This window comes from Oreochromis niloticus, linkage group LG3 (assembly GCF_001858045.2).
Source record: "Oreochromis niloticus isolate F11D_XX linkage group LG3, O_niloticus_UMD_NMBU, whole genome shotgun sequence".
Classification (NCBI taxonomy): domain Eukaryota; kingdom Metazoa; phylum Chordata; class Actinopteri; order Cichliformes; family Cichlidae; genus Oreochromis; species Oreochromis niloticus.
In genome coordinates, this window is record NC_031967.2 from 35,527,134 (window position 1) to 35,543,755 (window position 16,622).

Sequence of the window (16,622 nt, forward strand, 5' to 3'; positions counted from 1 at the left end):
GTTATTTTGTTTTATTTTATTTCTACTTATTTTCGGTTGATTGCTTTTGTAGAGATCACATGGGGATTATTTCCTCTGAAGTCTTCCCCTTGTGGATTACGAGTATGTTTTTATTTTGTGCCGTACATTCAGTTATTGCACTCAGCAGTAAAGAGTTGTGTTTAAGGGTTGGTGCTGCAGAAGCTTACTATTGGCCTTTGCTGCCTCTTTTCCATTTTGTTTGGGTTTCCTCCTGTCCTTTCAGTAACTGGGCAGTAATTTGCTTTAGAGTCAGCTTTTTGTGTTAGATTTTTGTGGTGACCCAGAACATTTGATCTGTGTGTTTTACTTGGGTCTTTGAAGTCTCCTTTTTAAAATAGTGTTTAAACCATATGTGGGATCTATGGAAGCTATTAATGTGTTTTAATGTAAGTTATTTAATTAGTGAAGTTTGTGTCTGTAACATCTTCACAGTACTAATCGATAGGTCATCTGCTCTAAACTGAAGATTAAATTTATTTGGTAGTTTGAGTGTTTGGTTTCTGAAAGATTGATTTATAAATGCTTAATTTTGCTAAATCACTGGAATGATGCCCTTTTATTAGCTGCAGGTCACCAGTGTGTTTGTGCAGTAGGGTTAATCACAGAGGATGTATTTGATTTCAGATTTTGAGTCTATTAATAAGTTATGTTTTTACTCAGGATCTAAAGGCCTAAAGTGGGGGTGACTGCTTGCCCTATGGTGGTAAGATCATCCGTGGTTTGTGGTTATTTATGCATCGCCCACTGGTAAGCCTGAATCCGCTAACAGTACACATGCAAATAAATTATTGGCTCTTCCGATGTCTGTTTTACATTTCTGTTAATAAATTATTTATTTTACACTCTGAACCACGCCCGTGTCTCAGGTGTTACAGACCTGGGTGCCTTCTTAGTAATGTGCAGTGTTTCAAACGCCCCCACCACGATGCCGCCCTGGGGAGTTTCACCCAATTCCCCAGGTTGGCGTTGTGGGGTTTACCCCGTGACTGTGAAACCTTCAACCTCCTAATCGCCACAGTTCGGGTCAGCTGTAGATAATAGCCAGGGGTGGTCCTAGCCTGTTTTGGTGCACTCCCTCCCTCAAAGTTTGTCCATTCTGCGCTGCAGATGGGTTGATTGCGTTAAAAATTCTAATCGCCTTAATCGTGATGACGGCGTTAACCTTGATAGCCCTAGTTTGTTGGTTTGCTTTTATTTTGTTTTATTTTGCTAGTTGTTTATTAAATGCCACTCCAGCCAGCCAAAGCATCCCCACCGTCCCGCCCCTCTCCTCCCTGTGCAGCAAGCAGCAGGCGCACCTCATGAATGGAGGGCACCCTTACTCCACGCAAATGGGCGATAGAAAACCGTTCGGCAATCGCCAGAATGCACTGGCATGATGTCGGGGCAGTATGGGTGCGGGCAACTGTTTTTTTTTTTTGGATGCATGTTGCACCACGATGCAGCCCTGGGCAACGGCCCATGTCGCCCATATCAAAAGCCGCCACTGATAATAGCGGCAATATACATTAAACCCAAGTCTTTGAAAACCTCAATGAACTGAATTTGGATAAATTCGCTGAACTCTGGTTGTGCCTGACAAGACTGACACACTTTGTACAGTTAAATTATGGTCATTGGTTAGAACACATAGTTCCCCTTCCCCGCAACCCACACACACGCCCACACACACAAAGTTCAAGGCCCTTCCCACTGTGGTAAAAGAGGAAATGTGAAATATGAGCTTTTAATATTGTTTTATATGTTTGTTGTTTGTTCTGCTAAATTGCAAAACAGAAACCATTCAAAGCAGTAAAGCATCATTATTATTTCTGATTCTGATTAAACATTAAACTGGTGACATATATACTCATGTGACTCCTCAAACAACTAACAAGTTTCGACACTTTAACGTTATTTCTATGCTCTGTCTGCAGCTACATTTATTTCATTTCACCCAGACTGTATGAACTTCCTGTCCGTCCACGTGCTGGATGAGGAGTATACAAAGTATTTTTGAATAATGTGTCCTAACCATGCATCAAACGGTTGTTAAAAAATAACACAGGTGGACCCCGGTAGCAGATCACTCAGACACGCTTGGTAGTAGTGAAACAGATTTATTTAGAGCGAAAAACACAAAAACAATAAGGGGGCGAGGGAGCACGCGCACGGAGACACTCGAGCGTTAGTAAACGGGGAAAGGTGAGAGACTTCGGTTGCACACAGATGTTTTACTTTGGCAGCAACTTAAACAACTGAGTCAAATTAACACTTAAATTCAAAACACATAAATCCAAGAAGGTGGTCAGTCTTCTTTTTTCAGTCTAAAAATTGGAGCGCTTACTTGTCACACATTTACTGAGGACTCGGACGGGGTGCGTGGACCTCGTGGCGGGGTAGGCGTGGGTCGATGATAGTGTAGGCGGGCAGGATGACTGACATCCAAAGGAGACAAACGAAGGAAGCACGGTAAGGAAGACTGGGGAGCGTGGAAGTGATCCTCAGGTTGTGGACGGCTGGGGTGACAGCGAAGCAAGGTGACAGGAAAACAGGCGAGAAGGAATCCCAAAAAGAGTTTGATTACTGGAGGATTTCCACACGAACCACGACTGACTCATTACCACTGGCTCAGACAATACTCTGACAACAGACGTCTACCACTCCGCTATTTAACAAGTGTGTAGGGAAATCCCGAAAGTCACAGCCTCGCCCGCCTGCTACATAACGGGGAACCACAGCAAAACACGCGTGAAACAGATGTAACAACAGACAGATGTAGGGACCGGATGCTTTAAATGTAAAGTGATTATTTTGAAATATTGTCAAACGCTGTTACAGATTGTTCAGTCAATAAAGATGACGTTTATACGGTGGTTAGACCGTGTTTGATTGAGTGTGTTGGACAGCTGTAATTATGAATTTTAGGGGAATCTTATGAAACGGTCTTGAGACGTGTGCAAATTTGAAAGGGTGGGCAGGGCTTTTCGGCTGAACTAACGAGGAAGTCCTGAAAGTTTTTTCTCGTTGAAAACAGCCATGTGCAGCTTGACATAAAGTCTGAGCTCTGGATGAGCAGAAATGTGGATTCTACCGCAGAACGTTTGAGAGAACGATCAAAGTTTGGGTTTCTTTTTGTTGAGCCTGCGCTGCTTCTGCGTCCGAGTCGGGAAACAAAGACACGGCAGTAAGTACATTTGTGCAGAGGCCTGCTGCATCATACAGTGTTATGAAATCTCCCGATTTTCCTGACATCTGTATGCTTTAAATGAAATGTTATAACAACAGTGGCCTGAAATTGAAACCCACGAAAACATCACCACGACTAAATGAAAAAACGTCGTTTGCATTTCTCCACCTTGCACTCATTTGCATTTGCATCGACTAGGCCTAAATTATTTTCTGCTCCTTCCATGTGTTGCTTGCCTGTGTTCCTGCCAGATGTCCAGAAAGGATAAAAAACAACAACAAAAAACGTGTCAGAATAAATGTATTAGATAACAGCTGATAATCTAAGCTGCACTATATAATAAAATACTTGATTGTCTACTGCAGCTGTGATATGAGTTATTTAATAAATGTTGTAAATAATGATGTAGTTAAATGTTCTCGTTCTGCGGTTTCACACTTTAGGGCTCAATGAAGAATGCCAGGCTGCACAGCTCTCTTCCTCTCAGCATTAACAGTGACTCTCTTCTGTGCTGTAGTCGGTGAGTAGCTGCTAATGTTTCTGTTTCTAATGCTTACACATTCTAAAATAAATGTGTAAGCTAAAAAAAATGTCAGTTTCAATTAATTTTTCTGAGTTACGACAATTTATTTCAAAATTATATTGAACCCCCAAACTATATAAAGTTAAGGGAATTTTGTCTCTACAATCAAAAGTCATTCTAATGAACCCTTACTTGCTTTTGAGTAAACACCTTAAAATGTTTTTAAGTTAACCAATTATTATGTTCCTTAACAATTTTTTTTCTACATTATTTAAAAGTATTTAATTTGTTATGCAATTAATTACAGTAATTACAAAAGTTTTAAATTAATCATTTAAAAAATTTAACTTGCTGATTTTCTTCATCATCATTTATTTGAGCTTTTTCTTGTTTTTGTATTTGTAATAGGTTATTAAATAAATTAAGCTTAAATAAATGAATTCAACATTGTCTAAGCAATTAAAGATTTTTTTTGTAACTGTAGATTTTTCAACACTTTATGTTTAAACATTGAAAATAAACTAGAAATGTTGTTTTCCCCAAAATGTATAAACACATTAGCCTTCAGTAAATCATTTGTGTCACCAAAGCGAATTTACACAATCAGTCTTTATGTATTTAACACCACAGTAACAAATGTGCTGAATCTGTAAAATGTTAACACCACTTACAAAAAACATTTAGCAAATGGACTACTTTCAAGCAAGTGTTCAGTACATGTTAACTTTCTATGCACTCCGAACTTCTTAAAGTCTTGCATCTTTCTTTTATATAATGCAGTAAAAAAACGTTTAAAATCAATTTTACACATACAGGACTCAAAACAGTTTTCATAACCACACCATTGACAGTATTGTGCAGTGCATAACAGAGTTCATTTACTAACAAGGATTAGTAAATGAACTCTCGGCCCACTTAGATCACGAAGGCCGGGTCCTCAGGTGGACGCACCCTCTGAATTTTGACACCCCTGGCCTGTTTCCGGCTGGACAATAATAACGGTGACATTTAACTTATTTTATCCAATAAATAAACACTGTAAAATTCAAGTTTTTTGTATATATATGTATATGTATACCCCCAAAGCAGATGTTTGGTTAAGATAACTAACTCAAGTTATAATAATTAATTAGAAATATCCAGTTTGTTATTAAATTTGTTTCCCTATTCTACTTCTACTTCTTCTACTTCTACTTTGTCATGCAGACACTGAAATGATTAAGTGAAGCCCTAAATTCATTATTTACAATTTTTAAGGAGCCTTTTGCAATGCCCAACACCTATGCTGAACGGGCCACTGACATGCGTGTGATATGGGGTGATTATTGATTAATGTGTGACCTAAAGTGACTAAGACGGAGTCATGATGAAGGGTATGCAGTTCTGAATGAATGGGTTTTGAGACATGATTTAAAAGTGGTGAGAGAGTTTGTGGTCTGGAGATCTGGTGGAAGTGCGTTCCAAAGTCTTGGGGCAGAACAACATGAAGGCTTGTTTGAGGAAGCTTACAGTAATCTAAACGAGATGTGACAAGAACATTGATAAGAATGACAGTACTGTTTGGAGTGAGTGAAGGACGAAGGAGGTTAATATTACGAAGATGAAAATAGGAAGACCGAGTGATATTATTTATACTGTATGTGCTGTGAAGGAAAGAGTTCTGTCCAGGATGACACCAGGACTCATAACAAATTTAAGTATTGCAGGAGCAAATCCACACTGTGATCAGTGTGGATTTGATTTTTGTTCAAGATGCTGAATTCCTGAAGGTTCTCAGTCATCCAGGCCATGGTAATTTAAGGAGCTTGGAAAGAAAACCGAGTGGAGTCCTTTAAGTTTCATAAAGACACTGAGAAGTCAAATGTCTCCAAGAAACCCAGTCACTTTTCTTCCCATTCATGTATTTGCTTCCGCTTATTCTTTTCAGGATCGCGGGCAGGGGGCACTGGTGCTGGCTTAGGGCCTCTCGCAGGGCTAACACATAGACAGGAGACAACCAATCACACTCACTCCTATGGGCAATTTAGTGTTTCCAATTAACCTGTCCCCACTAACTGCCTGTCTTTGGACTGTAAGAGGAAGCAGGAGTGGAATTGAACCCAGGCCATTCTTGCTGTGAGGCAACAGTGCTAACCACCATGCTACCCTGCTTCTCTTCCCAAGGTCCTTAACTTACTTACACCAAACTCCATGAAAAAGTTCTCTTCCTTCTCTCCCAGGTTCAGTGGATGGGTACTTCGATTGTGCCATTTAAGAAAAAACTATAAGTATTCAAATAAGTATAAACTATGTAGGTGACTGCCAACAAATTGAATTTTGAAGCCAAAGTTTTAATAATTATCATACGTCAAGAAGCATGTCATTGATCTGCCCGATTCTCACTTTCCTTGATGAAACTACGTCCATCAGTTTTGGGGTCCAGTGGTCACGTTTAGCCATAAAAGTAGATTCAAGGCTTGCAGTGGTTATTTCCCCATGAAACTTCGACCATTTTTACAAAAAAATGCCAGGCTTCACAAATATTTTCTTTTCAAAGCACACATTGCTTATATAAAGTTTTAATGACAAGTAGAGTCACATAGTCTTTGCCAGGATCATACTACTAAAAGCTTATTAACAAATTCTCATATAGTCTGGCGGTTAGGCCTTCTGGTTTTCACCCAGTTGGCCTAGGTTTGACTCCTGGTATGGGAACTGTTTACATAATTTCGTTAGGGATTAATAAAGGATTCTGATATTATTAATATTGTCATATTAACATAGTATTTCCCAAAACGCAACTATTCCAAGAAAAGTAATAGTGATAGATACTGGTCTTAAGATCAAGAGCAATACTTCAGTTAAGCTTTATCACAAGCGTAACCGAAATAATTTACAATATAATATAATGTATAGTGTTAGGCCAGTTTTATAAAGACAGAACGAGTGAGGCAAACAGACCAACTCTACAGGACCCCTTCTCACACACGTATTCACAGTTTAAAGGCTTCTAACTTTGGTAAAAAAAAAAAAAAAAAGTGATTGAAATTAGATAGCAAAATTTATAATATATGTATATAAGTCTTATCCATTCATATGCTAAAGTTCAAAATGGCTAAATGACATTGCTAAATAGTAGCATTACTTACATGTGGTAGTGCAATATTAGGTTGATGCAATTACCAAAATTATTAAGTCAACAGAACCCAACAGCTCAGAAGACTTATCTCAATAATAAATTTGAGTTTTTCTCTTACAGCCATGCATTTAATCAAGTGGTGGTAACAGGTTTGATGGATTGTTTTTAGGGTGTGTACATGTACACATACAGACATGTACATATTTTAAACCTTTAAAAAATGTATTTGGATTTCTTTTCTTTAGAGCAGTCTAAATTCTGAGCTTGTCAGTGTGCTTAATGAGTTTAAACGCCCAGTCTGAAGGCTTGATTTGTCCGGTATTTGCTTATATACTCATTTAGTTTTGAGAATTTTTTCATTACTCCTAATGATTCTGTGTTGGTTTCTTTTTAACCCCTGCAGGTCAGACTAAATTCACTGTAAGTGCAGAACAGGAGGTCTACCGTGCAGAAGAAAACACTAACGTCACAATGATCTGGCTGCTCCATTTTGACACCAACAGGCCTCCTGACTCCCTGCTAATAGACCTAATGAATGTGATAAGGACGACACAGATTTTCTTCTATAACAGTGACACTGACACTGAAGTGTACCCAGATGAGAACTACAGAGGGCGACTACATTGTGATCCACGGCTAGCCAGGAAAGGAAGGCTTGAATGTCTTTTAACCGATGTAAGGCTTAACGACACGGGGACATATGACTGTATGATTGTCCTTAACAGAGAAAGTAGCTACAAAACATGTGACCTCAATGTTAAAGGTAAGACGACATCACCAGCTCCTTTGTTGGTATCCAGCACAATAACAAAACAGGAAAGAAATATTTTGACCTGGATAATCAAGGGATACCCAATTAGTGTGTTTCTTACACTAAGGGACATTTTTCCAGCTTTATCACAGTAAAAAAATAAATTAATAAAAAGAAAGAACAAATGTGTCATTTCAGGTTGGGGAAATTCACAAAGTGTATGTTAAAATATCTACATAGCCAACTTAATATTACTTAATACTTTAAAAGTATCCCCTTGAAAGAAACGGTAACTAAACCCCATGCTATATTATCAAAATATAATATTAGAATTGTAATGAATGTACTCTGTTTCAATCTGTTTATGTAGGATACATGCAGTAAATTTTATAGAAAAAAAACAACATTTTTTCGTGCTACCTACATTGTAGAGAGTAACTTTACCTCCTAAACAGGAAAATTAGTATGGTCAGGGATTACAGTGGGATTCAGCAGGTGGGGAAACCCTAAGATCTGTGTAGTGTCTCAGAATGGGGAAAATAATCACAACTTACATAATTAATATGAGCTTCAGTAGGTTTTCTTAGTGTACATGATGTGTTCAGCTGACCTGCTGCTCTTTACACAACTGAATTCAACAAGTAAGCAGTTTCACAAGCCATCTTGGCTGATGCCCATACACTCACAATATATGGAGAGATGACCCAAATGCAGGACTCCAGGCTGGCTAAGAAGGTTTTATTACAGATACATGAGGAACAGGTAAGTGTACAGGGATGGGTTGGGTCCTGGCCTCCCTAAACCTAGGAGCAGGAACAGGCGTAGGAACTCCCTGGACACCAGCCCTCCCCACCCGAGGAACAGGTACGGGTGAAGGAGTGGACTGGGTCTCAGCTGCCCTCGCTATGGGAGCAGGCAACTAGTTTCCCCCACCTGAGGAACTGGCACGGGTCCGGGGACATGCTAAGCCCTAGCCTCTCTAGGAACCAGGACAGGGACTGGCTGTGCCCTAGCAACCATAAGCCAGGAAACTAAAGTAGTAGTAGTAGGTTGGGTCCGAACCACTTTGCGAGCAGAAACAGGCAGTGAGAGAGGTTCTGACATGACCAAAGGAGGAGAGAAATGATCAGGTTCAAAGGCATAAATGTCCTTCGTGAAAGCCTCAGAGGGCGGAACAGTCTTTATGGATGTAGCTGGGTACTGAACAGGTGGCAGGCAGAAATGCAGGGTGCTGAGAGGCGGAAGAGTGAGCAGCCGAAGATTAGCAAATAATGCCCTCTGGTGCAGGCAGAGCAGCAGGTGGAGGAGCACAGTGCCTTCAAGGACCCTCCCAGAGCCAGACAAGTCCCAAAGTTTCCAAAAAGGAAAGCGCTGACTGCTGCAGCTCGTATAGTTCAGAGTCCGCTGGGTCCATTCCGTGTTCGCGTCACAGGTCTCATCATTCTGTCACGTTTAGTGGGTGGAAAATGGAGAGAGGACCCAAATGCAGGGGCATTGAGGGCTTAAAAGAACTGGATAATGAGGAGGGTTGGAAACAGGTGAGAATACAGCTGGAATAAATCTAACTAGTGACCCTAATGACCCAGACAAAGTAGAACTAAACATAATGCACAAAGACAAGAGGTTATCACAATAAAACTGGAAACATACACGGGAAACTAAACAGTGACAAAAGTCCAAATAGAAAAAAACAAGGTCAACCACTCAGGTACCCTGACAGATGTGCACATACATTTTTTTAAATGCACGGCAGAACAAGAGCACAATGGTAAGGTGCAATCTCTATCAAAGAGAGAAACAACTGGAGATTACTGTACTAGCCAAGCTACTGCTGGCTCCAGTTTCACTGCTCTGAGATCAGTGATCAGTCTGCGCTTATTGTGGAAACAGGCAGCATTCGCAAGTACAGAAGCACTTTCATTTATCATCATAACTCATGAGTATGTATGATGTGAGAAACTGTTAATACCTTGTTTAGCACATCATTAATGAAAGCTTTGATGATGGAGAGGGTAACTCCTGCCATGTCTGGTTAAACGGCTTTATAGTTTCACTAGCCCCACCCACTTAAGATCAAACTGGGCTGTACACTATATCGCCAAAAGTATTTGCTCATCTGCCTTCACGTGCATATAGACTTGAGTGACATCCCATTCTTAAACCACAGGGTTTAATATGATGTCAGCCCACCCTTTGCAGCTGTAACAGCTTCAACTCTTCTGGAAAGGCTTGCCACGAGGTTTAAGAGTGTTTATGGGAATTTTTGACTATTCTTCCAGAAGTACATTTGTGAGGTCAGACACTGATGTTGGATTTAAAAAAAAATTAAATTTACATAATTTATGTGCAGCTAACAAATCTACAGTCACTGTGTGACGCCATTATGTCAACATGGACCCAATTCTCATAGAAATGTTTCCAGCACCTTGTTGAATCTATGCCAAGAAGAACTGAGGCAACTCTAAAGGCAAATGATGGTCCAACCTGGCAGCAAGATGTAATGAGTGCAGTGGCCAGTTTGTGGTTTTTGGAAATAGTTTTCACACACCAAGGAAACGGAAGAAAGGACTTGTGTTGTGTAATCCTAGTACATAGTCTTTCCCCCCTTATCCAAGACATCGTTTTTTAAGCTACCAAACACTCCATTTTATTAACTAGCACCTAGGTTTTCTCAGAAGTTCATATTTATTGATCCAGTCACTCATGCTTGTTCAATGTCTTCCCAGCTGCCTTCAAGAAACCTGTGGCAGAGACATCAACACCAGTGAGGAGTGGGAGGAGCAGCCTATATGCAGTGCCAGCTTTGTTTATAGTGGCGATTTTTGTACTTTTTTGTAAATAACTGCTGTGTATTTATGTGAAGTAGCAGCCCATTACAGATCACTCCTGAGGTCAGCTCTGACTGTAATGAGGCTGCTGACATTTTTTTTAAAGTACTGTCACAATTCCTCAGAGCTGTACCACAGAGCAGTGCACACTTACATCATCCTTCACTCTCCCATATTTAACTCAAACTTATGCACTTTTATTCCCAAGTTTGTTTGTTTTTTTCAATGATTTTTCCATTATTTTTACACCCTGACTTGCTGCATCCCATGTTGTTATGTTTAGACTAAAACATGTGAAAAAGAGAAGTTTAATCAGTTTTCAGTTTCAGTTTTATTTGTCATATGCAAGTTAGCACAGGGTCAACATCGCAATGAAATGTGTTTGACAAGCAGCGGTCTCTCAGCAGCATGATACAGTAGGAAAAAATATAATAAAATATAATATAATAAAATAAAATAACAAATAGAAAAATAGTAAAGAACAAAATATTTAGAGAGACATGGTAAAAGAGAAAAGATGACTAAATATATATGTATCTATAAATATAAATATATGTACACTAGTGATTAAATAAGAAAATCTTGAAAAGAAATATGACGGGAGGGCAGATGGGATATTGCACAGGAATGAGCAGCAGAAATTTACAGTATTGCACTTAAATCATCACTTTACCAAAAACACTATTTATCCCAAATCTGAAACATGTTCGTTCATCCTCGCTGGATTGTTATTCACACCACAATATTGTCATTATTCACACAATGTATTTATTTTTCATTGGTACACTGTGTGGCTAGCACAAATGCTAACCATAAACTGAAAGTAAAAGGGTAAGCAGCTGCTTTGTTATAGTTCTTACAGTTTTAATGCTACCTCAGCTTTATAAGTTTATGTTTTTGTACTGAAGGAGTTAAAAATATAATTAACTCTGGTGCTAATGGAGCTCCTTCAGTTTACATAGAAGTGTTTTCGTATCAGCTTCTGTTTCCAAACCATCTTCTTCTATGGAGCAGTTTAGACTTTATAAAGGTTTATATGCAGCTCTGCTTCAAAGCTCAACATGGTCAAAATAGTTTGCCGTTTGTCATTAATGCAAACTAGTGTTATGAAGTTCACCGATCAGTGTTTATCCATCATTGACCTTAAGAAGAATGCACTTTGCTCACAGCTGATGACAAAGACTTGATTGGAATCAGTAATTTGATGAATGTTTTTTTTCCTTGACATGTTTCTACCTCATATTATCCACTTTACATTGGTCCAGAGGAGTCATCCATTACAGATTACCCTCTCAGTTAACCTCTTTCTGTAATGGCATGTTAATATTAACTGGGATTTCCTGTCCAGATTTTAATCATCCACCAGACACTGTAATGTCTGCTGGACGTTTTTTTCAAGTTGTTGGTGTGACCAGAGAGGTGCAATGAGTGAGATTAATTACTTAGTGGAATATGTTTTACCTCATGTTTTATCAAAGGGAGCTTCATTAATTCATAAGATTAACCAATAAGATGCTCTCTCACCTTATTTGTTGCCGTTATACTTTCTAATAACCTTTTTTTGGTCTCTGACTGGGGTGTTAGATTTTTCTGAGCATTTTGTTGAACCATAGTAAATCCCTCTGGTCTTAATTCCAGTGTTAGATCCTCGAGGTCTTTATTCCATCACCTCTTTGTAATCAACTGAATGAACACTGATTTAAAAAAAAATGATGGCACATTGTTTTTCAGAAATTTCAGAGAAAAGCAGCAGAACAGCAGGAAAGTTTCACTGAGTTTCAGTGAAAGTTTCAGATTAATCTGTGGCATGTCTGCTTGAACTGTAGTGTCATGGTGTGTCCAGTTCCTTTTTTATAAACCTTCGAAACTGGACCATCATCATTAGCAGAGGTTGACAACGAGATCGACCCTCACACATACCTCAGCCTCAGTTATTTGTTTACCAGCAAAACTGGAGACAGGGTTTGAGAACGATGCACTAAATGGGAAATGATCCACAATTTGTGGAGGTTTACTCAAACATATCTCAGCCTAAGCTGTCTTTATTAGTTTTGAAAAATAAAATACCTCAAACCTACTGAGAAAAAGCTGATCTGTCACCAACTTTATTGGGATGTGGAGATTGTGAGGGTGCACTGCAAAGTGGGTAGACTCTGAGGGCACTGATTTTAGGAGTTTGTAGAAGTACAGTACATGATCAACTGTAAAACTGTACTAACAAAAACTGTATAAAAATAAAGAGACATGTCTAGATCTCCTTTTCAGGATGAGAAGTAACAGGAGTTCAAGTGAAACGATGCAACAGAAGACGGGTTATGTAATATTATTACTGGTATAACTGCTCTTATATTATTATATTAGATTATTATTATTATAACTATAATATTAGTAGTATTATTATAGTTTAATAGTCTGAATTGTTTTCAAATCTTTATAGAAAGGATAAACAACAGCCACCGGATGTTTTTGTCTTCTCACAGGAGCTGAAGAAGAAATACAGATCACATGACTGGAACAACGTTTAAACTGTTTTTGTGTAAAATTGAGTAATAGTGTCTCTATTACTGATGAATCCCAAATTCACTATGACCACAACCAATAATTTGTATTACATTTTTTTTTAGGCTCATTTGTTGTTTTCTGTGTTTTGCATAATCTGAAACAAGATTCAGTCTTGTTCCAGATTTGTTTTCATTTTGCACTGAAACTGAATAAGTTTTTATCCACTAAACAAGTGCCCATTCCTCAAAGAAAACACCTGTTTGTACCTATTTGACAGAGTTATACAGTTATGAATGTCTTTTTCAGTGGCTGTCTGTTTTTTTACAACAGATTATTCATTGCATTATGACTCAGAGCTGAGGCGTTAAGTACAGTGACAATTTTCATTAATCATTTCTAAATCCAAACATATGACTAACCTTTCCAACTTTGTTAGAAATATAAAATGTGATTGTTTGTTAAACAGTTCAAAGTGTGCCTTACCAATTTTACTGGGTAATAGTAGAACTTCAGTGATCTGACTGACAATTTTTATTTTACAGTTTTGACACTATCAGCTTTTTAGATGAGAATAGAATAAAACAGAACAGAACAGAACAGAGACTGTATTGTAATTCAAAACACACCAGTTAGTTGTCATCAGAACGGAATTTCGGTGCATTTACTTGCCACCGGACTACACAGTATAAATAAAAATAAATCTAAATATAAAGGTAGTAAAAAAGAATCTAGGATATGTACACGTAAGAACAGAGGAGACAATTTTCTGTATAGACTATTGTTGGTGGACAAAATTGTACAGATTATTCAATGTTTTTTAATGCTTGGCTTCTTTGTGAGGTTGGGATTATCAGTTGAGTTGTGCAGAAGTCAGGTTTATTTGACAACTGTTAGAAATCATATAATGGCCAGAACCAATCACCTAAGTAAAGATAAACAGCAATCCATCATTATTTTAAGAACTGAAGGTCAGTCAGTTCAGAAGATTGCTAAAACTTTGAACGTGTCCCCACGTACAGTCGCAAAAACCATCAAGCACTATGATGAAACTGGCTCACATGAGGACTGCCCCAGGAAAGGAAGACCAAGACTCATCTCTGCTGCTGAGGATAAATTCATCTGAGTCACCAGCCTCAGAAATCACAAGTTAACAGTACCTCAGATTAGAGCAGAGATAAATGCCACACAGAGTTTCAGTATCAGACACATCTCTACATCAACTGTTCAGAGGAGACTGAGTGAATCAGGCCTTTATGGTCAAATAGCTGCTAAGAAACCACTATTAGGCAAAGCAACAAGCAGAAGAGATTTGTTTGTGCCAAGAAATACAAGGAATGAAGATCAGACCAGTGGAAATCTGTGCTTTGGTCTGATGAGTCCACGTTTGAGATCTTTGGCTCCACCCGCCGTGTCTTTGTGCAACACAGAAAAGATGAACAGATCTCTACAAGCATGGTTCCCACTGTGAAGCATGGAGCAGTTTGGAGGGGTAGCTGTTGTTTGTAAACTCAGACCTAAATTGAACTTTTTAATCATATGCAATTTTCATTTTTTTTAATCATATCAACATCTGTAATGCAGACTTATATGAAGCTATTCTGTTGTTATCTAACTCAATCTGGACTAAAATCCATGAGGTAAACAGACAGAAGATGTTTTGTTGTTTTATTTAATTAAAAACCAAATGAAAATATCACAAATTCAATCAATGTGCAGGGTACTCCCATTAAATGGGAGCTCCCTTTGGTAACTGCACAACATTAGACTACAGTGAGAGAGTCTGTTGTCTGTATATTTATGTAATTCCAGAATATCATAATAGTGAAACACACTTGTAGCAGGTGTCAATATATCATAAAATATAAAATAACTAAAGGACAGGACCATTAATATATACTGCTAGTATCCCAGCTGTAATTGGGACACCTTAAACCAAGAGTGAAAGGAAGTGTCACTGCACTGCAAATAGTCACACCCTGTTTCAGAAGCACCACAGTGAGTTCACATGCATGCCACACACTGCGAATAAACCTGGTGTTACTAAAAGGGATTTGAGTTATAAGTCGCAGATTTAAACAGAGAAATGACACAAAATAAACGAACACACAAAAAATAAAATAAAATAAAGAGTCCCCTTCACATGATGCCCTCCTGGTCGTGTACATCTATTAGCCTGAACGAATTGGCGAATTGGGAAAACAAAACTGCAACTACATGAAAAACGAACCGCAGGAGAAAATTGTTTCAACAACAGCCGCAAAACACAAACAGAATGATCAAAGAATAAACAAAAGAAATGAATCACACAATGAAAACATCCGTTTTAACAAACTGTTTAAAATAATTGTAAATCTAAAACACCAACTAAACCTACGACACCGATCAGTCTCAGCGAGAGGAATATGTGAAGTGTTTAGGACAGAGAGAAATTTTTGGCACTACTCTCACATCTTTAACTCATCTACCCAAAGTGACGATTCCGATACCCCCCTCCTAAAGCTATAAATAATTGAGCACATTACTTTCTGCGTTAGAGTTGCAGTGACGTGACTCCTTTAAACATTCGACAGCTGTGATAAAACTGATACTTCAGCATTTAAACAGCTTTCTCTTTTTAGTCACAAAAGAAAGGTGGTTAGAGCAGACAGACACGCGGTAAATTTGGGGGGACTTCCTTCCGCCCTCGTGCTTTGAAGCTCGTGATTATTGAAAGCTGTAATTCAGAAAGAAGACACACAAGAAGGCGTATGAAACAAGAGGGAGTGCGGCACAAAATACATCATACACGTCCACAAGTGTGCCTACTGATATGATCCCTTTGTGTCAGAATACAGAGGGGGTAATTTATAACAGTCAGTGGAAGAGATGATTTTTATTGAAAGCTGTAGACAAAGTGCCTGAAAACCTATAAACACTGACTGTGAGCGTCTCGTTTTTTTATCTGAGTGAAGCTCAAACGTGGAGTTGTCTCTGAAATCCATTTCTGATGTTGCTGAGAGTTTCCCTAAGTTAATATATTAATAAATTTAAGAAATATTAGCATAGCATTTTAACTAACTAATCTTCTACACGCTGTAAACATGATAATAGTTAAAAATGTTTTTAAACCAATGTGGTTTATCGAACATCAGGGTTTTCCCTTTAGTTTATCTGATGAAGTGGCGCCATCTTGTGACGTAAACATTTCTGCACCATCAAAGACTAAAGAGCTTCTCAAGCTTTTAATGTTCAGGCGGTAACTTACACAACAAAATAACTAAAGTGCAAACAGCACGTTTTTGGTCATTTCTGTGCATCTACATTTGTTTTAGTTTTTAACACTTACTGAGGTGAAGTTGTTACAAAGGTGATGTCAGCTGTCATCGCTTTAAGAGGTAAAACTGGGGACAAATGCTGGTTTGTAAAAAAAAAAAAAGTTTTCACGGCTCACAAACACTCTGCACAGAAAGCGGTCAGACCACAATGAAGTGAGGACTTTAATATGTGCACTGTTTTGAGAGTAAATCAAAGTGCAGGATTTTCTTTAAAGCTCAACAACAGATTTGTTCCAGTTCTCAGTGTGTCTGCTCCTCTCTTTCCCTCTCTGTCTCCTCAACAGGATCATTTGTAGTGAACACTGATTATGGCTTCAGCTCTGGCACCTCTAAAGTCAGTGTCACTGGTGAATTGATTCAGGAGAAGTTAATATGTGTGCTGAGAGGGAGAGAGAC

The 16,622-nt window shown here is 38.5% G+C and overlaps 1 protein-coding gene across 3 annotated transcripts; it reads left to right on the forward strand.

Moving 5' to 3' along the window:
* The first annotated feature begins 2,230 nt into the window (after positions 1 to 2,230).
* On the forward strand, positions 2,231 to 10,722 carry LOC112841685 (programmed cell death 1 ligand 1). Of its 3 annotated transcripts, none has more exons than XM_025902260.1 (4): positions 2,231 to 2,800; positions 3,634 to 3,710; positions 7,235 to 7,594; positions 10,309 to 10,722. In XM_025902260.1, exons 2-4 carry the CDS (start codon positions 3,647 to 3,649, stop codon positions 10,422 to 10,424), a joined length of 540 nt encoding a protein of 179 aa, XP_025758045.1. In that variant the 5' UTR covers positions 2,231 to 2,800; positions 3,634 to 3,646; the 3' UTR covers positions 10,425 to 10,722. The 3 variants fall into 3 exon arrangements, with proteins under 3 accessions (XP_025758045.1, XP_025758046.1, XP_025758043.1); XM_025902261.1 differs by having other exon boundaries at positions 2,231 to 2,472; XM_025902258.1 differs by lacking the exon at positions 2,231 to 2,800 and adding an exon at positions 3,043 to 3,187.
* Positions 10,723 to 16,622: the final 5,900 nt, after the last annotated feature.